Source organism: Sinohyriopsis cumingii, chromosome 6, assembly GCF_028554795.1.
Source record: "Sinohyriopsis cumingii isolate HCF-2022 chromosome 6, ASM2855479v2, whole genome shotgun sequence".
In the NCBI taxonomy this organism is placed as follows: domain Eukaryota; kingdom Metazoa; phylum Mollusca; class Bivalvia; order Unionida; family Unionidae; genus Sinohyriopsis; species Sinohyriopsis cumingii.
Window position 1 is genome coordinate 368,820 of NC_142966.1, and position 24,332 is coordinate 393,151.

A 24,332-nucleotide genomic window follows, 5' to 3' on the forward strand; every position below is an offset into this window, starting at 1 on the left:
CTGATTCACTTGTCTCTCCCTATTTTTATATTATGAACCAAGAACTTATATCCGAGGGATGACAATTCCTGCCCAACAAAATAAGACAGCTACAAATCATTGCTGAGTTTCTAATTAGTCTGAAGAAACAAATTTCAATTTTGAGATGGCTTTCCATGAATCATCCAGTAGTTCAACACTGAAACTGCTGCACCCCAGTATCGTTTTCCTCATCAAATTACAAATTAAATGTTGTTGTTGTATGGTTTAACACCATTTTTCAGCACAAGATAGGCTATACATGGCGGCCAGTATTAATGGTGGAGGAAGAACCTGGGAAAACCACAGAAAGAACCACCAACACATGAGAACAAATTAATGATGCATTTATTCCTTTTACTTCAAACTAAAAGAACACTGTATTGATAGGGTGTTGTAGTTGTTTAATTGTCAATAGTTGTCCTAATTTAGTGCACCTGTCAGTAAGGGGCTATGTAACTAGGTCAATAAAAAGGTATGTGGGAGATAAAGACCAGTAAAATGATAATTGTACATAAAATCCATCAACTGGTAAACAGATATATACAAACAATATGATTTTGCACATGATAGTACATGTTCTGTTGGAGAACTGAAACAGGAAATTTTACCAGTGAAATTTAAAAAGACTGCATAATCAATGGAAATGAAAAACAGAATGAATATGATACATACACTTTAAAGAAATGGAAAGCACAAGTGCAAAATGGAGAACAATGAATGATATACAAATATGGAATGAAATATAAACGCATTTCAGTGATGGATCTAAAATTTGATTATTTTCAAGCCCTGGTCAAAAGCACTTTTACATGACAATTCAGGTCCAGATCCTTTACAAAGACATAATTTTTCTCTTGTTACAAAGCTGGACATTGTTCTTGTTGAGGCAGATAAAAGCAATAATCACTGTTGATGTGAAGACATTATCACTGGTTGTCACACCCACACAATATTTATTTTAATGAAAAAAAGAAATAAAATTTCCTCCCAAATACTCTACAACAGTTACTGTCTCTGTCACACTTAATGAATTTTTGTTTATATATAAATTTATCATAAATTCAAAAAAATTATGTCTTTTGCATTTTATATGTGCTATTTAATTTTATATGTGTTATTTAATAACGGCATAATTTTAAAAGGACAAGATATGAAAAATAAATTGCTCTCCCTTTAACACACCCTACAACAGAAACCCAACTTTGGTACATATATGTCCATTTTGTTCCAAACAAGCCAACACAATACAGATAGGAAACTACAGAATCTGTAAAAAATAATATCTGGGACCATCACTAAGACCATGAAAAAAACAGGAATCCCTTGAAGTGACTGACATTTTATTGGATGAAAAGAATTTCCTGTTGTTGTTTTTTTTTGTTTTTTTTTTTACTGCCGAGTGTTTTCATGAAGGCTGTTATGGTGGATACATACTGCCTTCAAGATCAGCACCATTTTCATTTAGGACTAACTATCATATAAAGTCTTTTGGTTAACACCCCTACATCAATAAAACCATAAAACCATGCATTCAGGAGTAGCAATAATACGATTTTTAATATGATCATATTTAATGTCAGATCAACATAAGTTTCTTTAGTAGAGAAATGATTATCATGATGATTCCTAAATGTATGTTGATATCAGATGAATACCATTCTCATTTACAAACAACTAGACGTCATACTCACAAGTCTTTTCATGAAAACTACATGCTTATATGACTATATGTGCTCTTATATATTCAATCCAGGAGTAGTGATAATGAGATTTTGAAGATAGATGGCAAAGTGTCATATCAGACAGCACCATTTTCATTTAGGCATAATGAGACATCATCATTTTTTATAAAGAAAACCCCACATCGATATAACTTTCTTTCATGATGAGTAAGAATTAGATTTTCAACAAGGCTGCCATGATAGCTATACTGGATGTGAGACTGGCACCATTCTCATTTAGGCCCAATGAGAGAAGATAATAAGTCTTTTACTGAAAACCCCATCTTGGTATGACCTTTGATTTACAAGGAATATTGATAATAAGATTATCAAAATGGCCACTTTGTCAGCCATATTGGATGTCCAAGTGATACTGTTTTCAATTATGACCAACTAGACCTTGGACTATGTGTGTGATTAGGATGTTTTTAATGTAGCTTTAAAAAAAATTCAGTCATATCACAACAATGTCTGCAGTGTGACATTTTATAGTAATGTCTAGCACTGGGGCATCATGTTGCAGACATGTAGCATGATGTCCCACCCAGTCACATTATCCTGACACCAGGCCAACCAGTCCTAACTTAAACCTCTTAATGCTGATCGCCTAGCGAGGCAGCTGTTAGTACCATTTTTGTAAGTCTTTGTCTTTGGTATAACATGGCCAGGGTTCGAACCCACGACCTACCACTTCCAAGGCACTAGACCACCGGAGGGTTCAACCTTGAAAGGAATGTGTGTGTAAAGTTTAATTGCCATTGTCCAAGTAGTTTAGAAGGAACAGTGATAACAAACTTGAGCTAATGGATCTATGTATGATCGATAGATGACAGATGATGGAAAACAAGTCATTGCAGAAGCTCTTCTGGTATATGACCAGTACAGCTAAAAGTGACATTATGATAGATGCAGAATAAAAAGAAGGCTAATTTAGTAAAATCACCAATTGCAGGGTTTGTTTGTGCCATGAATTGCTTTGTGTATTGATAATATAAAAAGAGTATCACTGAATTTTACCCCTAAAAAAAAGTTTGTATCTGACAGGTCAAATTATCTCTGATAAGCTATATCTCTCACAGATCAGAAAGAAAGATGTCAAAACAAAATTTATTGTGTACATTCAATTTGACAAGCATCCTAATTAAAAAACTGACAAAGAATAAATAAAAAACAAGCCTCGTTTTAATGCCTCATTTTAATAACTGTTTCCAATCTCAGCAGTTCTTACTAACTGAATGCAAGGTGTAGAGGCATATTTGGCCAAAGTTTGGGCTGTTTTACATCAATATTTCGGTCAAAAGTCATTTGAAGAGCTGTCTCCATCCCATGAATCATTGCTGCATTCTTTCCATAAAGCAGTTTCATCTCAGCTGTGCGTCTTGTGCCAGGCCGTTCTTTTGGAGCATCAACAGAGGGGATCTTCTGGTCCAACTTGGCTGAGAAAAATAAAAAGTATTTTGATGAAAAAGATAATTCACCAGACATTTCCTTTTATTTAGTCTCATGCCAATTTAGTTCAAAATGACCAGATCTAACAAACTTTTCTGTTTGTAAAAGATATACTTCTACATCTCAAAAGGATTCATTCAAATTTGATGCAAGAAATTAAGCATAGGTTTTACTAAAACTAAGCACCATGCAAATTTATTTTACATGAAATTCCATCCTTCCAAAGTAACAGAGATGAGACCAAATTTGTGCCTGTAAATCTGTGATGTACATATACAACTCAGAAATGCATACATATCAATATATACATATCTGGGCGTGTCCAACACATACAGTGCATGATATCAGTTGTACCAAAAATGTGGATGCGTGTGGGAATTTGACAGAATTTTCCTTCATGACCTACCTAGTCCTGGTGATTAGGTCTAAGGGCTAAACAATTATAGGGATGTTTCAAAGCTGACAGAATCTGTGCATAATTTTTTTCCTTCTATTTCTAAATGAGTCAGCAAGCCCATAAGAGATATTTGCAATATCTAACACTGACCTTATAGAGATTTCAAATTCTGACTATGCTTACAAGAGTGCTTAAATGGTACCTCTTCCTTACAAATGAACCCGACCTTTTGAACTATAACTTTAATGTATGAAAAAAGTGTGGACCACAGGGAAGGGACATGGTAATGGCATATGGCACTGTCGCCATGATACTATGAAATTAGGTGAACTTTTTTGGATGGTTTTAAGAATAAGTCGTTTAAAGGATTTTTAGCTTTTAGAAATGGAAGCCATTTATGGCAGATCAGCATCATCTGTATATATTTTAACTTTTTTGCCAGATTACTGTCAAAGTGGTCAAGTTCTACTGATCATTTTCTCATAAAAATTCATTTAAAATCTGTTTATGTTTTAGTACTAGTGACCAAATTTGTGGTCAGGTGAACATCATTCATAAAATTTGAAAGAATGTTATGCCCTGATGCTTTATGTTTAATTTGAAATAATTCTGATTAGCATGATTTGGAAATTGTTTACATATTTGTTTTAGCTCTCGTAGCAGTGGCTATATTTGATGGCACATGAGCATCATTTGAAGAAAATTTAGGTCCATCAAGGCCAGGATAATTTCTGTCTAATTGGTCAAATTCTGTTGAGTGAAATTTGAGAAATATTGTGTAGATATTAAAAGATTCTACTCATTTATATAAAAGCGTCCAAATGTGCTGGCAGATTGGCATTGTTTGTACACAAATTGAAAGCATTCTTTGCCTCAATGCTTTCTGTCAAATTTGGTGGCAGATTGGCATTGTTTGTAAACAAATTGAAAGCATTCTTTGCCTCAATGCTTTCTGTCAAATTTGGTGGCAGATTGGCATTGTTTGTAAACAAATTGAAAGCATTCTTTGCCTCAATGCTTTCTGTCAAATTTGGTGTCAGATTGTCATTGTTTGTAAACAAATTGAAAGCATTCTTTGCCTCAATGCTTTCTGTCAAATTTGGTCAGCTTCTGTTGTGCAGGTTCTGACAGTAAGTCATTTAAAGTTCTTTCTCTTTATAAGTGACATAAACAAGATCATGTGACCCCTACCCTTTTGATTTCGCAATTCCGGTTTTTGCCATTACTACACATTTGTTAGTTTTAATAGAGATACTTAGCGAGAGATTTCTCAGCTTTGGGCTTTTTACACTGATGTCATGTTATTTTGTTGTAGCCAGATTTTGAGTTACAATTTTCTTCAGATCAGTTCGATTTCAAATGGATTAATTCTTTTTTTCTCTGGAAATATTCTGTGGAGTACTCACACAGAAATTTTGGAAAGACATTGCTTACAAATTTAATTTGGATTTCCAACACCGGAGTGCTATTATTTGTATTTCTACAAGGACCTGTAGATACGCACAGTACAGACTACAACATATGTCATCGTCATCCATCTTGGATTTTCCATTAGGATCTGAACTTAAAATCATTTGAACATTTATTACTAGGACTTTTGCACTTTAATTCTTGGATTATTCTTAGATTACTTTTGGATTTGATTCCTGAAACTGTAAGTTCTCCTTTTTTCATTTTTACAGAATTTTTCCAGTGAAATAAATTATTTGTTAAATTTTAAAAAGCTTGTTGTTTTCACTCTTTCTGCATTATTGTTTATTTGAGCCTAAACATGTAACAAATGAAAGATATATCTTTCAGTAGCGGTGGCACATGTATGTTCTGATTATGTCAAAGTCATGCAGCTTTTATGAATAGATTAAAAATATACTAACTGAATCAGTGCTGGGACGGCATGCTAAAAAAATTCTTACCATTCTCAAAATTCCTGAGCTTTTGTCCTTGGGTCTGTTCACTTTCCACTTTCTCTGCATCTAAGACAAAAATATTTTTTTTCTCCATTATTCATATATTAATTTTTTCTAAAATTAAGAAGCAGCTAAAATTTTATTATAAAACAGATGATTCATGCAAAAGTGGCCCATACCTCAAACCTTAAAAAGTCATAATTTAGAATTAAAAAAAACATATCTTAATACTTTATTTATGTACTACAGACCATTCCAAAAGTTAAAATTCTTTACGTAATAGGTGTGGAATTTTCAAGATACAGTCTATTCATGCACACATGTCCAGATCACTTAATACCATATTTTGTAATACAAAAAGAAAAAGAAAATGGATAGAAGGGTTGAAAAAAACAATATGTATCTCAAACAAACATGGCTATGATGTCTTCGGTAGATGTATTCTAAATACTAAATATACTCACTTAAAAGTCAAGTCCCGCTGAAAACTGCACAGACCCAAATCTGCCATTGCATGATGCACCAGTATATCTGGGTCTGCAGTTTGTTTGAAGAAATCAGTAGAACAACAATATATAACATGATCTTCAGGCACATTATGCTATGGCAGATGAGGATCTTTGTTGTTTGCTGTTTGACTTGGCTTATAAGTAGGGTGAAACAATAAACCTGTGCCATGTATCAATATGATTCACAATAAGCAGCCTGCAATACAATACATATCAATCAACATATGAACTTGATAGCCTTTCAGTCTTTGGAGGGTAGGTGGTGCCCTTTCGTGTATGTTGACATGTTTGGTTGTATTTCCAGTATGCCCATTTCAGATAGACATATAGTTATCATATATTTATATGCAATTCTCGTTGATGAGAAGATATCAACAATACTTTCAAACAGACAACAGTGAGTTTTATACAACATTTTAGGCCATTTAATGGTGACTCCACTTAACTTCCTCTGTTTTGTACAACATGAATGATTTGAAAACATATTACCAATTTCATGTCTCAGTTACACTTGGAAGACATTACAACTGTATCTTCAGAACAGAAGAAATAATGTAATTTCCTCATGCAACGAAATTCTCACCTAGAACAAATTTGGGCATGGTAATTAGATTGAATACTAACAAAATCTATCACACTTTATATCCTGCAGATGCAAAAGACTGCTGCAGCCACAGGTACTTGTATTTGTTAGTGAAGAAGGAAAACTACTGACTACACCCAGTCCTATTCTACAAGTTTCTTTTAACTTACACAAGGGGATAAACCTGAGCAGTTTGAAATCTGCACCATCCCATATTCTATGCTAATTTTATTTATTCCAAATTTGTTTCCCATATATGATTTGAGGAGAAATGATGACAGGATTTTATCTTAAGGGAGACCTACCCCTTTATCAAAGAAAAAAGGAGGGGAGGAACAAATGGTCATAGGTCAATATTTTTCTAAACTTCAGTATCTCTGTTTCTTCCTGCTCCACTTTCTTATAGCTCTACTGAAATCAACCTCTTTGACATATGTTTCCTCTAGTTGTAAAAGCATTCATTTTTTAATTAATTCTGAGCCTATTCTGCTTCTTTCCTTGGTATCAATATTGTTCTGTGCATGTTGTTCTAATCAAATTAAGTTTCACAACCATTCATGTTGTGCTTGAAGAAACCAGATGTGGAACAGTTGCTAGCCGTAAAACAGAGGACTCGACAAGAATGGTTAAATACAATTTGTATACTTTGCACATTTCGTACATGGGACTGTTCAATGAATTCATGGTTATTTTCACATTTTTCTGTTCTCCAAGCACGCAAAAATTCGTACAAATTTTGCATGATTCGCATTTTGGCACACCCTGACAGCATCTCCACTTAAGTACCTGACATATCTAGACTTTCTCACAAAATCTGTTGCTTTACCAATACTTCCTGTCTGTCATGCAGAGAATAAGCTACAGTGATTTTTCTGATTGCTGGTTATTGTTTAACCTGGAGTGGAACAAGTAACCACAAATGAGAATTCAATGTATCACACTTTGACATGCAACACACTGGTAGCATAGCTTTCAAATCGACTAAAGGTGTCAAGATACAATTCAAAGTATAAACTTTGCGTGAAAGTGGTTATTAAATCATGAGTAAAGTACTTTATTAAACATGTAGAACATGCTTGGGATGTATAGTATATGCTGAACATACTTCTGGGTTAAAGATAATTAGCATGAATTAAGGGGGGGGGGCAGATTACAAGCCATTTCACTTTTTTTTTAACTAGATGGCGAGTGGGTATTCTCAAATAATTTTCGTTTTTACTAATAAACATAAGTGCCTCTGACTGCAAATGCTGTTTCAAATGGAATATAAATTTACCGAATAATAAGGCAACTAATAATAATTATTTATGACTGGTGAAGACTAAAATAACATGCATACGGAAAGTATCGTTTTGTATCCATTCTGCGTCTCCTGTATCGATATGTGTATCGTTTCAGCAAAAGTACTGATGCATTGTTTCACCCATACTTATAAGCGAGTACAGATGGTACTCACATAACATGAAGAGACATAGATATTATAATATCCCTGATGCTTCTTTAAAAAATGTGGAGATCGTGAAACTTAAGTTGCTGACAATGGTGCAAACATCTTATATCTCACTATCTGCTAATGTTGGTTTAATTGAAACCATATCTTACTTTTTTATGACAAGAAAAATAAAATGCATGACTAATTTCAATACCTCTCTCTTGTTTGTGTTTCTGTGACTTAAGAAAGAAATCTAACATTTCCTCTGTAATTTCCATCTTAAAACTTTCTCCATCTTCCACTGTTTCTTTGATCTCTTCTACACTCATCTCATCTGTTAGCCCATCTTTTGGAATCCTGTTGTTTTCTTCCAATAGCATTTTTTTCTTTCTAGATTTTTTAAGCCTCCTAGATCGTTTGCGAGAATTCCTGGATCCTGCAGAGTTATCACTCTCTACTGTTGTCTTGCACTGAGATACGTCCTTCACTGTGTATGCCTGTATGGTCCGATTTAAGCATTTCGGTTGAGCAGATGAATTGCTTCTTGGTATATGTGATGCACTCAATTGGCCATTAGTATTTTCCCAATATGTTTGATCACAACTATTACTGAAGTATTTGTATGCTTCAAAATGCTTTTTACACCATGACATAGCAAAATGATAGTGCTGCCAATATCGCTGGTAACACCTGTGATTATACCAATCTGACAGGTCGTTATCCAGCAGATTGTTGGAGTTAAATGTTCTCTGTGATGAATTTTCTTGTGTGGTCTCTGTCTCAGATTCAATGAAGGATACATTTTCACTTTTACTCAATCCTGTTACATCTGTAATACTATCACTTTCTATTTCGCTGATTTGTGCATTTTCTGTTATGGAATCCGATAAAATGGACATATCAAGGTCAGCTGATGGATTGGCAGCAATTGTTGTCTCTTCATTGAGTTCAACATGTGCCTTAGTTTCTTCATTCTCTACATCCATTTTGCTGAAAGAAAAGAAAACTACTTCTTATATGACATGTAATCAAAGTAATCATAATACTGATAACTTGAGGTCAAAGTGATATTACTACCTATATTCGCGGTACAATCTGATTAAAATCTCTGTGTGTCTGTGTGTGTGTGCGTGTATGTGATTTGGATTTGCAAGACAACTTTTAAAAAAATTTGGCCATATTGCTATGTCTGCAGTGTGGCAGTTTATAGCAATGTCTGGCACTGGGACAACATGATGCTGACATATAGCACGATGTCCCACCCAATCCCGTTATCCTTACACAAGAACAAACCATTCCGAACACTAACCTAATAATGCAGAGTGCTGAGTGAGCGGCCAATGGAAATGCAGCTTCTGAAATCTAAAAGTGAATCAAATCGTTTGACACAAACTGATGCTCTTTAGCCACAGAGTCACCTAGTGTCAAGACATAGTACTTCATCTAATTAGCTAATAAAATGAGCAATTATTACAATAACATAGGTCACCAGAACATGACCACTATGTGGTTACTGCCAGATCTTCACCTAGGACAGTGGAGATCTGATTTTACTCAAATTGATTCATGGTATCATTGACAACTGTGCACATACTGGTCTAAACAAACTTTGTAACATTTCTTAAATTGTTAATTCTTTATATGTCATGATGATTATATCAACATTTTGTGAAAACTTTTTGTGATTTCTTTTTAAAACCATTTCTATTACTGCCTGAAATATTCCCCATCAGCAGAATACACAAGGGAGATAACTACAAGCAGGCCTCATCATTTACCTGTGAGTTGCCTACCTTGATACAAAAAATTGATACAAAAAGCCAGAGCATGTGTATTTTGCAAATAATTTTTTAGTAAACCCATACATTGTTATTCTATTTTTGAGTACTGCAAACTATATTTGGAATAAATAGGCATCTTGTCACAAGCATAGAGGGCTTGAAATCTCTCCAAACCAAAATATGTTCCATCTAGTGATACAGTTATGTATGTGGCATGAATGATATGTGCAGGTACCCTCTGCCATCCTAAAAAAGAAATTATTTACCATATATGGAGTTAACAATTCAAAATTGTTCGCCACCATGTATAATTAAATGCTAATTACTGCAGACAACCAGCCCACACCTCACTGTGATTCAAATGTAAGACAGTTTATTACATTTTATCTCAGTAAATAATAAATGTAATATTATTTAAGTGGGATCTATGCAATGTCACTTGTAAAATGGTGAAAAAATGCATAACAATATAAAAACTTTTCTAATAAAAAGTTGCATATAAGAAGACTGAATATTTGTGACAAGCTAACGCTTGGCACCACAAAAGACAAATGAACAGTGATAAAATTCCTTATTATAACAACTGTCTAAAGAGATGAGCCTGCAGTTAAAGACGAGTATATCCCTGTACTTCAGCATGTTCTTCTGAACATGTTTTTCTAATATGATAAAAAAGCATACATTCACTCTCATGCAAGACCTCAGAAGTAATGAAAGATCAGAAAGATTCCTACACCCTTGTGAATGTCCAGCAATAATTCAGCAGGGTTGCAAAAATGGAGAAAAAAAAGACTAAGCTGAATTAAGAAGGAAAACCTTACTGTGCATCAACAAAGGCATCACATCTAAAAGGAAAACTGCAATAAAATTCTCAAGTATGAGAACTGAATTTATACAATAACCAACTCTTTTATAAAAAAAATATTTCAAGAAATTTCCCTCAAATGGGCCAGATGAAAAAAGCAAAACCTTATTGTACATGTACACCAAACATAAATGGTGCATACAGAGCTTCATTTGAGTCCTCCAAAGGGTGGGAGATACAGCAAAGGTAGACCTTGTTATGGATGAAGAGACAGACATGTTAGATTCCATAACACATCCATAGGATTCCAAACAAAACTCTTGAAAATTACAATATCCTGAAATGATACAGCCATTACTATACTGACAAACCAATGTCTATGTACCAGTATCCATAAAATATAAATATAGCAGCAAGACTTGGGTCCCTGAGAGCCCTGTAGCACAAAGCAACTTCCCTGGCTAAATAAATGAATGGATTTGTTGCAGAAAAGCAGCAGGATATTATAAATGTAGGTAACTGAATAGGTGCATTGGTGAAGCATGGACAGAGCAGATTTGTCGTCAAAAACTAAATGAAACAATTGTTCTACTTCAAATATTATAGGTTACTGCACTTGTATGGGAAAATATGATCGAGTTTTTCTAATGGAAATACTGCACGACCTTGGGAGTGCAGTATATCCATCTGACAAAATGAGTTCATATTTTCCCATACAAATGCAGTAACCTTTTTATTATATGCTATATTTTTAATTCTACCTAATGTTTAAATATATTAACAAAATATACTACACGAAACAAAGTAACTGAATGTATGACACATTCCAAACTAAATACACAAGCACATATTCACCATTACACAAGATTATTATTGCGCACATAACTCTGCCCACATAAATTTGAACTTAGTCACGCGCTCGACATAACTTTCGAAAGAAAATGGCGTGTCTAGTTAAAATTGAAATTTGGACTTATATTGTGAATGAATGCGCATTGCAAAACCTCTTCCATTTGATTGGGAATGAATAGATTTTGGTATTTATTTTTTATTTATGGACTGGATTTATGTGACAATTCCACATGAAATACATGGGATTGAAGATGCGAGGGAGAAGTGTGTTGACATCTGCAAATGTGTTTCTGTTTCTGTTATTGAATGTCTGAAATCATAATATGGGAAAAATATGAAGTCTTTCAATTGCAATTATCAAAAAGCCACTGGAATTTAATGCTTATTTCATTTTGAGTGCAGTAAGGAGGATGTAATTGCACATATCATTGAAATTACAGCACAATTTCGAAATGTGTAATCAAGATTGAGAACCTATGACATGGCTCATTTAATTTGGATTTGCAGAACTAAGAAAGTACATTTTGAGGAAATTCAGGATGTAAAGAAGACAGTATATAACTTGTCACTTGTATGTTATTTGTAAGGACCCATTATTGCAGCTGCTGTATACTGTAGCTAGCCTAAATCTGAAACAATGTATCAATAAAGTTAACACGGAATGTGCCAAAACAGCTGGTATGTGGCAGTCCATGAAACATCTGTTTTAGTTCATTCAGAAACAAATTTAAACAACCACAAAGCACATCTTACGCGAGTGTACATGATTTGTTTACAAATCAAAAGTGCTGGCATCTGCGTCCATTGTTTGTTTACAATAGAAAGTAGTTCCTTTATGCACGTGAATGCATCATGTGTATTTGCATGCGAGTTCAGTATCAGGCAATATTGAATGATTCTGACAATGTAAAGTTAATGGAGAAAAAAATGAGCATACAATAAACAGCATTCTTCCATCAGATATTTTAAGTACACTAGGTAGTCTTGCCAAACTGTTCATAGAAGGGTGGGCATATCATTCCTAAAATTAAAGATCATTGGAATGTGTGGATACATACCATAAGGCATGGCAGAGGTGGATCTAAAAAGTGGTCACCAACACGCAAATTTACCGAAGATGACTATGAAACTGTAAACTGTCATGGCAGGTTTATTTATTTGTTTTAATGATAAAAATTGTTATCATGGAATTTGCATTTTAACAACAGTTATCATCGTAAGCATGATGCAGTAACCATAAATAATAATATTAAGAACAGTAATGATAATAATAATAATAATAATAATGATAATAATAATAGTAAAGAAAAGAACAAAATAATGGCAAATACTAACATGAACATGTGCAATTAAGACAGAAACGCCAGGATTATTTGTGATAATGATCATAATAATACTAAATAATAGTAATATTATTATCATTATTATTTTCACTACTGAATGGTTAACAGATGCACTGGAACAACAACAACAACAAAAATAATAATAAATTGTGGGTAGGTGTTTATGCAGTGCTCTATTGTTTCAAACAGCACAAAACAATACAGGAATGCAATTAAAACTAACCCAAGTCAACCTCCATAACTTAAAGTGATTTCATGTTTGTATGATGCATGTATACATAAAACATACTGCAGACTGAAAGATAAATTAACAGTTCTGTTATTTACAACACTGCACACAAAAGAGCATTGAAATTCCAAGACAGAAAATACACGATACAAGAAATTTTTTTCAATGATCCAAGTCAAGAAAACATAAAAACACTAACTCTGGACAAGCTATTATACCAATATAAAGTATATAGTCATTTAAACAAGTTTAAACACCACATTCACACTGTGAATGATCAAGTCGATTCCTTTTTAATGGAAATCTCTATAATATATGTAACTTGCTTTTTCGTTGAGCCACGACAAGCACTTTTCAGAAAGTCATAAGAATCAGTTGAACACAGATGAAGTAAACTGGAACACAGATGAAGTAAACTGAAACACAGATGCAGTAAACTGGAACACAGATGAAGTAAACTGGAAATACAAGGGACCAACTTATTGAAACCACTGCCTTTCAGTATCAGAGAGAAGTAACTTACCAGTTCCCCCATTATTTGACTGCTGAAAATGGACTGTGGCCTTGAAAACCTAACAAGGCTCAACCCTTTTAGTGACATGATACACATGCTTGACAGTGAAAATAATATTTTAGACTTCATGGAAGCCAACTGTAAAATGAATCTGTGATCCAAGCTTTACAAAGTAAGATCAGATATGCTTAATTACACTGCTGATGACTTCAATAATAAAAATTAACATGGACAACTGTCACGAAGATCTAATTTTGTAAAGAAGACAAAGGTATGCAGGATATGTACGCAATAGTCAAGTGGTGAATCTTGACCGAATGATACCAAGTACTCACTGGCAGAAGATTCTGCTATAATAGTTTTAATGAAGTAACATGAATCTGTGGGACTTGTTGCCTTAGAAATGTGATGGTCCTAGTCTCACATATGTGCATCCAGGATTCTTATAATATTCTTGTTAGTATCATCATCAAAATAAACATGAACTCTTCCCATCCAATCTCAAAATCTTTTTAATCTTATCACAGTGATGAGTGAAAGACCTCTTACCCAATGCTCTTAATCTGACACCGATTTTAAATCTTAAAGGGAAAATAGGGACTAAGTTATAACATGTAAGTTATACCAAGTTATAGTATGTACTCAATTGATAGTTCACTTTATTTATCCCACCTATAACTTTGAAACAACTGGCCCACCAATTTAGGAGAAATCAGTCTTTGATATCTAAATTGTTACAGAACGGGGTACTACATTTGTGATGTGTAGCCAGCATTTCTTGTTATCACCATGTTCGAGCTCTAAGGTCTATTGATATCAACCCGTTTATCATATATGTGTATGAAAATGACAGCACATCTATAAATACATGCATTACAGGTCTAATGACATTGACCTGACCTATTCATCATGCATTTGCATGAACAAGTCAGCACACAAGTGCAGACTTGAGTTACATGTCTAGTAAACGTGATCCATTCATCATGCATTTACATGAACAAGTCAGCACACAAGTGTACGCTTGAGTTACATGTCAACTAAATTTGACGCATTCATAATGGATGTGCATGAGGAAGACAGCACACAAGTGAACACCTGAAATACAGGTCTATTAAATTTGACCCATTCGTCATCCATGTGCAAGAATAAGTCAGCACACAAGTGTACACCTGACTTACAGGTCTACTAAACTGGACCCATTCATAATGGATGTGCAAGAGGAAGACTGTATTATTTGCACACACAAGCAGTATGAAAATACCATTTTCTTGAACAACTTTCTTATCTTGCATTTTTCCAAAATTTTACTTAATATCCAAAATAAATTACACCAATGCATTCCATATCTTTTGCCAATAAAAGGCTATGTTTATTCCCTACGTTTAGACAAAATCAAGCCACAGTCTGATTTACAAAATATGGACCATAATTGAGTTTCTCTGACCGCATCAATCAATCCCACTTGTTATCTTAGAGTGCAGTGAAAAAAATTATCATAATGTTGAGGTTTGGATGAAATCTGATTGAGAAGATTGGGAGTTTCTAATCCCCCATATATGTTTGTCACACGTGGAAGTAAAATCAGACTTGCAATGAACAACTAAACTTCCATGGGCAATTCTGGTTGTTGTTATTGTTGTTGTTATAGGGTTTAACGCCATTTTTCAGCACAAAATAGGCTATACATGGCGGCCAGTATTAATGGTGGAGGAAGAACCCAGGAAAACCCCGGAAAGAACCACCGACCCACGAGAAGCTACCGGCAAGCTTTCTCACATATCCACATTGGCCGAGCCCGAGACTCGAACCTACGCAGACAGAGGTGAGATGGCAGTGATCCGTGACGGAGAGTGCTTTAGACCACTCGGCCACTCGGGGCCCTGGGGCAATTCTGGTACACATGAACAACTAAACATCCATGGGCTATTCCAGTACATATTGACAACTAAACCTCCATGGGCTATTCTGGTGCATATGAACAACTAAACATACATGGGCTATTAAGGTAAATATGAACAACTTCCATAGGCTACTAAGGTAAATATGAACAACAAAAAATTACATGAGTTATTCAGGTAGTTATGAACAGCTTCCATGGGCCATTCTGGTAAATATGAACAACAAAAGTTACATGAATTATTCAGGTAATTATGAACAACTTCCATGGGCTATTCACGTAAATATGAACAACTTCCATGGATGCCTCTACTCCATTTGCATGAAAGCGCCTTTTGACGTCTGCTGTAAACATCAGCCATTTTAAGTTGGTTTTTCATAGTGCCACCTTTGGGGAAAAACCCCTATTAGATACTACATTCATTTCTGCGAATGACAATTACGTCAGATCACGTGGTCACTATTTATGCTCTGGTTGATATCTGCTATTTAAAGTAACTGGGTTGTAATCTCCACTCTCCAAAATGGAGGTTGAGGATTTCATTCAGTACTTACGAAGTTTTCAAGATTAGAATCACAACTATGAAAGATTCAATAACTTAGGTAAAGGTAGCAATTAGTTTTTTTTATAAATTATCAAATTCAGATGTCTTAGTGATGTAGAAACAGACGAAAAACTTGTGAATTTCGAGTATGAGAAATGGCAGCTATGGTTGGTCACGCGGCCTCACTGATATGATGGTGAACGAGTTCTCTCAAGATTTTAAAGCACATAAAAAATTCTTCCGTGAAAAATAATTACACAGCTATAACAATCGGACTTTACTCTTACATTTTTCCACACATAATAGATGTGTACCAAAATTGTAAAATGGTTGAAATTGCTGTTAAACGTAACACACACTTCATTGCTTAACAGTTAACAGGCAGGCCTATGTATATGGAGTAGAATAGGTAACAGGTGTTCTATTTATAACATGCTGCACCTTGTAACTATGCTCTTTGAGGTAAAGGGTTAAGGTACATATGAGCACAAAGTATAGCAGATTTGTAATAGATCTCTTCATCTAAACTGACTAGACAGTAAGCTGCTTAAAGTCAGTGCAGTTATGTTTTAACCTGGATTAGTATTGTAAGATATGTGTAGTACTTAATGGCTGATAATGTACACAATTACAAGTCAACTCAACTACGAGTCCACAATTATACTACTTAGTGGAACATGTCACAAATAAACTAACAACTTATATTTTGTCAATCCTTGTGTAATAAAATCAATATCAATCCATATTGCTTTTATGTGTTAAATCTATTTATATGGTAAATCAATGAATTCTAGTACTGGTCACATTGCAGTATAAAACAGTAGTCAAGAATGATTTGATTTGATTCAAAGAATTCTGTAATAATTCTATATTTAACAAATAAACAAGGAAAGTCCACAATTTTGTGATTCATGCTGTCCTGTACAGGTCACTTTTATTGTATAGTACAAAGTCTAAGAATTCATCCTAGACAGCATTGGACTAAAATTGCTCATCTTCACTATCATTGTCTGTGGGGGCTTATGTGGAGATTGAACTCGGGGCTCTGTAAGTGACACTTTGAACATACAATTGTACGGAATATCACAGGGAGTTCAAATAAACTATGTCAAGTGAGTAATGAACTTGGCATTGAGCAAGTATCAAGTTTTCAGCTCAATCAAAGTGTTATTAACTGAGTAAACAATATTGGTTCTACCTTCTCAGGCTGAGGTGCAAAGGTTGGACATACACAGGGATTTGTAGGACTCTAACTGGTACTGAGAAAATTTCAAATTTGCAGTTCATTCAACTGATAAAACAAGGTCAGTACTGCTTGTACAAGCCAAGGGCTTTACAGTTTAGTTTGGAATCAGACATGGCTTATGAAAAAGGGAAATATAAACTAAATCATAGCATTTGTTGCATCAAACACAGTTTTTGTACAGCAAAACAAACAATTTATCACTAATACAAGTACAGGTTGTTCTGAGTTACACGAAAATCAAAGCAGTACACTTACTAGTAAATGCCCATAGGTAAACAACATTGATAGACACTTCATAATAAACCAGATAAGCACAGTACATACAATGTATGCATATCTTGATGCTTACAGTATTAAGTACATAGTGTAAGAATCTAGTTTCTAATATTATCTTTAATATAGTAGTTTTATAAAATCATTTGTGTGTTGCACTTATAAGAAAACCCTTGCTCTGCATGAATCAAACTGTCAGTGAAAATGTTGACTTATAAGTATATGCAGTACTTTTACAAATTCTGATATGCCCTGATTCCACTCCACAATACAGCAAATGAATGCAAGGTCTGGGCTACCACATTGTGAAATAAGGTAACTCAGTGGGTGCTGCACTAAATTTCTTTATTTCATTCAAAGTTTTAAAAGATAATTATAATTCAATTTTATTTTTCCTGTAAGTTTCTACACCAAATGAGCAGTGAAGGTATTCATAATTGGGTATTATAAATTAATCATAACTTGATTCCAACACTTTGAAAACAAATATAGTCCATTCAAATGATATCTGCACCTGTACCTCAGTGCCTCAAAATATAGATAAAATTACCAAAAGCATTCTTGCACAAATGATTATAGATATTACAACTCATTAGATAAATCATAAGATAATCAGACATCAGGTAGAAATTTAAAATAGTTATATAATATTAGACAATTTGATGAAGACGATGCTTGTTTACCCAAGGCATATAATGGCTCCCATAACAGCATGATTAGTCCTGTATCAAACATGTACCCTTCCATACCTCCAGGAACAACATTAAGGAATTTAGGTGCAGAGACCAAACTTTCTCAGCATATATTGAGGAAGCGATGTTGTTCTGTATCTTGATATGAATGGCAATGAAATCTTTTGTGCAAGGAACAAATTCTGTAATTTTAGCTACACTGAGATGCTCACATTAAAATTCATGATGATAATGAAGTAGATGTCATACCTGAAATTTCGGGATGAAAAGGTTTTTTCTTTGTGATATATAAAGAATAATTTTTCACCATGTGAGTTTAACACAGTGTTTCCCTTTACCCTCATTTGCGCTTCAGAGACCCCCAAATTTTTAATTTGACCCCCAGTTTTGAAACCAGTTTGCTTTTCACTCAGTCTGACCCACGGTTTTGTCACCAAGGAGATTTTCGACTCTCAGTCTTGCACCCCTAGGGGATACACTGACTGTTTAGCATGTACTGCAATAGTCCTAATATTTGTAGCTCTACCTCCTTGTTTAGGCAAAATACATTGTTGCTTTCACTGAAGTTTGAACTACACTCCAAACAATTTTTTTCCTTTGAAACACATATATATTTAGGATTAGTTCAACAATGGATGCCATTCATCTATACCAACCAGCAGATCTCTGCTTTACTTCCCTTGGAAGTGGGGGAGGGGGGGGGGCATTTATGGTACCGCTACCAGAAATGACAGGGGAAAAAAAGAAAAGAAAAATAAAGACCTAATTGCTTGTCAAACGGTAAGATGGTAAGAAGTGACTAACACAAAAAAACCTCCACAAATGACAACTTTACAAGTTAAATATGTCAATCTAGAAGGAATATAATGACCCTCGAAATTACATTACATAATCGAAACTACGGGTTCTTTGGATAGTTGATGAGAGTTACTTGTATTTGCATTTTTTTTTTTAATGAAAAGCATTTGTACGTTGCATTCGGTTTCTTAATATATACCTTTAAAAATTGAACAGAAAACTCAGTTGTCTTTCAGATTAACCATTGAGAATGAAATATTTTCCATCGACGTTGAAAAACGCTTCAAAATTTCTCGCACTGTTCGCGATTTGCAAATGGTGAAATCCTTTGTGCGATTTGCAGATAGCGCACCGCATTCATAACGTACCACGGGCACATCATATAAGACCTCGACGCTGATATTTATGCTTCGAGCGTCTAGGTCTTACTGCCCATATAACGGCGATATATAGCGTGTTCAGGTGTTGTTTAACATCGGAATGACAAGTCAGTTTTCAGGAATATCTCACACTAGACCAGCAAGTTGTTCTCCACCTTTTTCTTTTTTTGTTTGACTGGCGGCGGAGTCTAATCTCACACTTGGCGCTTTAGACCACTCGGCCACTCGGGGCCCCGATGTAAGTAGTATGGTAGGTCGATGAATGAGTAAGTAAATAATATATTTTTTTATATTAACCAATCCACAGTCTTCAGAAGATAATAAATTCTAAATGAATTACAAACTGATTATCAACCAAACAAATCAAATAATTATGATGAGTTGAAAAAGATTATGCGGAACAAAACGCATAACTCAAGAAAATTCTCCAGTTCAGTTCTAAAATAGACCGCATCTGAAAAACTTAATATATCTACGTGTCTATCCAATCCTAAGTCTATTTGAAAAGAAAATAAAAATTTTCATATGCAAAAAAAGAAATGATTTCACTCATGTCGCTGAATATTGTAATGCCTAAGACAAATTAGATATCGACAATTAAAACTGGAAGTTCTGTTCACTAGTCAGAAAAATGAAGCCCAGTCCCCAAATCTGTGTTGACACTGATGGACGATACGTGGATATATGATGTTACCCGTTTTTTAAACTATGCAATTTTGTTGCATGCAAATCTTTCCGGAACACACCTGCGTACACTTTAGACACTTACTGGTATTTAGTAATGGCTATATGTAGCGCGAAATTCAAAATGCCCACTGGATAGTGTGTGCTCTATTGCACGTGGATTGACAAGGCACAAAAAATGGGATTTGCTCCTAAAATATAATGTACATATCGCCAAAAAAGTCATTCAGCCAATGGTATCTCCACAGTCGCGAGAAATAAAGGTAAGTGTGTAAAATGTACACCTATGTGTGCAGACAAAATTGGCTACATATGTGTGCAGGTTTTAATGAATAGTCGATATCAGCCCCCTAAATCCACCAGTCAGTATCATCGCAGATGTGAAGCTGTTTTATCGACCTAACTATTCGCATGGCCACTGTGTAAATCGTACAATGTAAGACTCATCCAATGTTTCATATTTGCGTTTTTAGGGTCGCTTAGGGTAGGAGTCTTATATTGTAGTACCAGGCCGCCGTGTACCGGTAAAAGGCTGATTCGGAGCATGGCTGATTCGGTCCAGAGTACAAGCCCATTCGGCCCAGATTACCGGCTGATTCAGACCAAATGCCAGGCTGATTCCGACCATGTGAAACAATATTAAGTTTCGTCTTGGATTTAAATGTGACATTTACATTTGTTTAAAATATGACATTCCTCACTATGCCCCAGGTACGTTGAGCAGTTCGCGGCTTCATTTAAGGTAACAAACCTACGATTTTATGCGACAAAATGGCCCTGTTATATATGTTTTCAAGCAGCAGATGTAATGTTAAACTGAAAGCTTCCTTGCTCTGGATAATTCATGATAATTAGTAAGTTCTCATACACTGCGCATAAATATCTTAAGAGTAGATTTTCAAACTGCAAGTACAGAGAAAAAAAAAAAACAAACAAAAAAAAAAAAACAAGTAAAACCAGTAGTGGTCCAAATAGAACCAACATCGATATGCCATATATCCGCGGTAAATCAGAAATCCTAGCTAGAGTATACGGACAACATGGGATCAATGAATATCACAAACTATATAACTTTTTAGGACTACAACTTCCACACGTGAAGGATAAAACAGAAAATATAAAAAAATATGGTGTGGTTTATTATCAAATATAGTGATTGTGAGAACGACTACATCGAGAAACAGGCAGGGCGTTGGCAACAAGGATTGAGGAACACAGTAGAAGAGATCCTTCGGTAATACATGAACACTGTAACAACAAGGGACATTCCATCATTCCCAGTCAGACCAAGTTCATCTCATCAGAAGACAAAATAACGAAAATGAAGGTGAAGAAGGCGATTAAAATACGAAAGCAGAAGCCATCTCAAAACAGGCACCAGGGGTTTTAATTACCAGACTTCTCATATCACGTGACCATCATACGTCTCAATATTATAGTCACTGATGAAAGCAATGTGATATTGCCGAAATTTTGATCTCTTAAGATCTTTATGCTCTGAGTATGGGAAATTACTAATGATCAAAGTTGAGATGTAGTTCACGTTTTTTTTTTAAAACTCTCTAATCCCGTAAATTATGGATTCCAATCTCTTAAAAATATCTTGGAGACAATCAGGTTAGACATTATGAATCAATGAATGAAATGAACAAGTTACGTGCATTTTTGTATACCCTTGATTATTTTCATGTTTAAAATGGGGGGGGGGGGGGGGCCACAAACAAACGGAAAGGTATGTGAATACTATAGAATAGTTACAGTATGGATGCAATGTAGTGTCCGGCCCAATCGAATGAAATTGGACAATAACATGTTTCTTTGACATTACAAAATTAGGCTATAAATAGAAAACCATAGCAAAAGTATATATATATATATAAAATGTCATCTAATATAGATGATATATAGGTGATATAGATACATCACTGTGGTCTAGTGGAAAGATATCTACCTGTCACGCAAAAGAGCCAGGATCGAACCCCGCTACCCTCAGTTTTATTTATATTTTTATTGTATACGTTGTTATCATGAATTATGAATGAATTACGTTACAGTTACAGTGCGGATGTACATTTCAAATGTATGCTTTGTTATCTTTAATTCAGAGAGAATTATGTTACTCAGATTTCATGTGCAAATGTGAACACAAAACAACGTAGAACATAACCGATAAACAGCTGACATATCCATGAGATCGACTATTTTCAAACTCTTAATAGACAGTCAATCCGTCCGAGCTTAAAAATAATAAAATGTGTGTGTCCTGAGTAAATACGGAACAAGTTCGTTGGTGATAATACCGAAAGTTTAGACCCATGAGATTCACTCATTATTTATTTGAAAATTTCTTTCTCTGCCTCAGATGAAGGAGTAAAACACTGTACAAGTTTTAACTACAGTGACTTGCAAATAATAATGCAGTTGAAAAATGATTATATTTCGCAGATCAGTAGGGGGGCCCCGAGTGGCCGAGTGGTCTAAAGCGCTCACCGTTCCGGATCACTGCCATCTCACCTCTGTCTGCGTGTGTTCGAGTCCAAGGCTCGGCTAGCGTGGGTACGTGGGAAAGCCTGCCAGTAGCTTCTCGTGGGTCGGTGGTTCTTCTCTGGGTTTTCCAGGGTTCTTCCTCCACCAGTTATACTGGCCGCCATGTATCTTGTGCTGAAAAATGGCGTTAAACCCTAGAAAAACAACAACAACAACAGATCAGTAGGTGACTGTAGCACAGATAAATTTACATTACACGCCCTGCAGATTTTTTGACGAGGTATATGGCGGCCGTGCGACGACGTGCGAATGCCTTGGCGATTAAAACTAGACCAACAAGTAGATCTCTTTTTTTCCCCGATAGCTACCAGCAATATCAGAAAAAGTGGAATCTACTTGTTGGTCTACATTTAAAACATTTCTGGACATGAAATAGATCTTATCTCATCTAAACTATTAAAACTCGGAACTCAGTCACAAATTGGTCCAATCTAATTAGAAAAAGATCTCCACTGTTGTACGCAGGACAGTGGAGATCTGATTTTAATTTGATTGTTGATTGGTCAATTAACCAAACTCATTAACTATGGCTATGACCAGACTACTTTCCCACCCAGAATCAAGAAAGGCCAGAAGGTCACGATATCTAAGAAAAAACGACCAACTTTACACACACACACACACACACAAAACGATAGAAAGGTGGAGAAACGAATAAGACTGGCGCTTCATTATATCCAGAATAACGACGCATCATCGAAGACTATGCTGTGGTGAACACTGAACCTTGGAATCCACGCAACATTTTGTTGAGAGAACAAACCAGTGCTACACGCTCGATGTACAAAATTGACGAATCTCAAGTGGAACAATTCAAATACATAGACGTTTCTTTGTTTCATTTTTGGATGTTTAAATATACTCGATTTCCCACCGGACACCCTGAAATTTAGACAGAACATATCGATGTGAGCTGTTCATTCGCCAGTACGAAAGTTTGATGAAATGCTATGTCTAACCACCGACGAACTTGTACCATCCTGTCTAAGGCCCTATCTCGTAACACTGTTATTTCCTTTATATCGTACGTGTGCAACTCAAGAAGAATCATGCTACCAAGAATACGCGTTGACAGGCACGTGGGTCAATGTTGAACTGATTCTTGCTCCACCTGACAAAAGTGTACAAAAGTTTTAGACTTTCCTGAAAAGAAAAAAAAAATCCCTGGACAGTCATCATCCAGTCCATGACGACTACTGTTCAGGTATTTTTGGGTTGTTTCAGGCTACATTTCTGAAATTAGGATGGAACCAATCGCTTCTTGATCTTGATGTCACACTCCATATATATGACATAGTCGGTACATTTTTCCTACAGTATATGTAGTTTTATATTTTTTTTTAAATATCACAACATGTTAAATATTCGTTTATATGATTATGATTGGTCCAAATAATGCAAATATTCGGTCACAAATACATAACAGTAAATATGTGAATTTCTGCATCCAGTAACAATCCTTTCGAGTGAATATCGCAACAATGGAGTGTTTAGTTGTGAAACACATACTATAGTTTAAGCATGGATCGTATACTGTACCCTAACTGGTACAGTGCCAGACAATGTGACATCACACGCATTGGACTATTTGTGTTGAAAATGATTTTATCTCTGAAAAAATAGTAGTTAAGGGGGACGATTCAGCGTCAATGGGAATTAGCATTACATACCCCCCCCCCCGGGACTGTTTAGCGTCAATGGAAATTTAACATGGAGAAAAATCGTCGG

The 24,332-nt window shown here is 35.1% G+C and overlaps 1 protein-coding gene across 1 annotated transcript; it reads right to left on the reverse strand.

Annotated features, from left to right (window-relative positions):
- Positions 1–348: 348 nt before the first annotated feature.
- On the reverse strand, positions 349–19,534 carry LOC149796253 (gem-associated protein 8-like). The gene is made up of 4 exons (XM_089960891.1): positions 19,193–19,534; positions 8,234–9,009; positions 5,502–5,561; positions 349–3,178 (listed from the first exon to the last, which is right to left on the reverse strand). The coding sequence occupies exons 2-4, from the start codon at positions 9,003–9,005 to the stop codon at positions 2,970–2,972; spliced, it is 1,041 nt and encodes a 346-aa protein (XP_089817017.1). The 5' UTR covers positions 9,006–9,009; positions 19,193–19,534; the 3' UTR covers positions 349–2,969.
- Between the last annotated feature and the right edge of the window lie 4,798 nt (positions 19,535–24,332).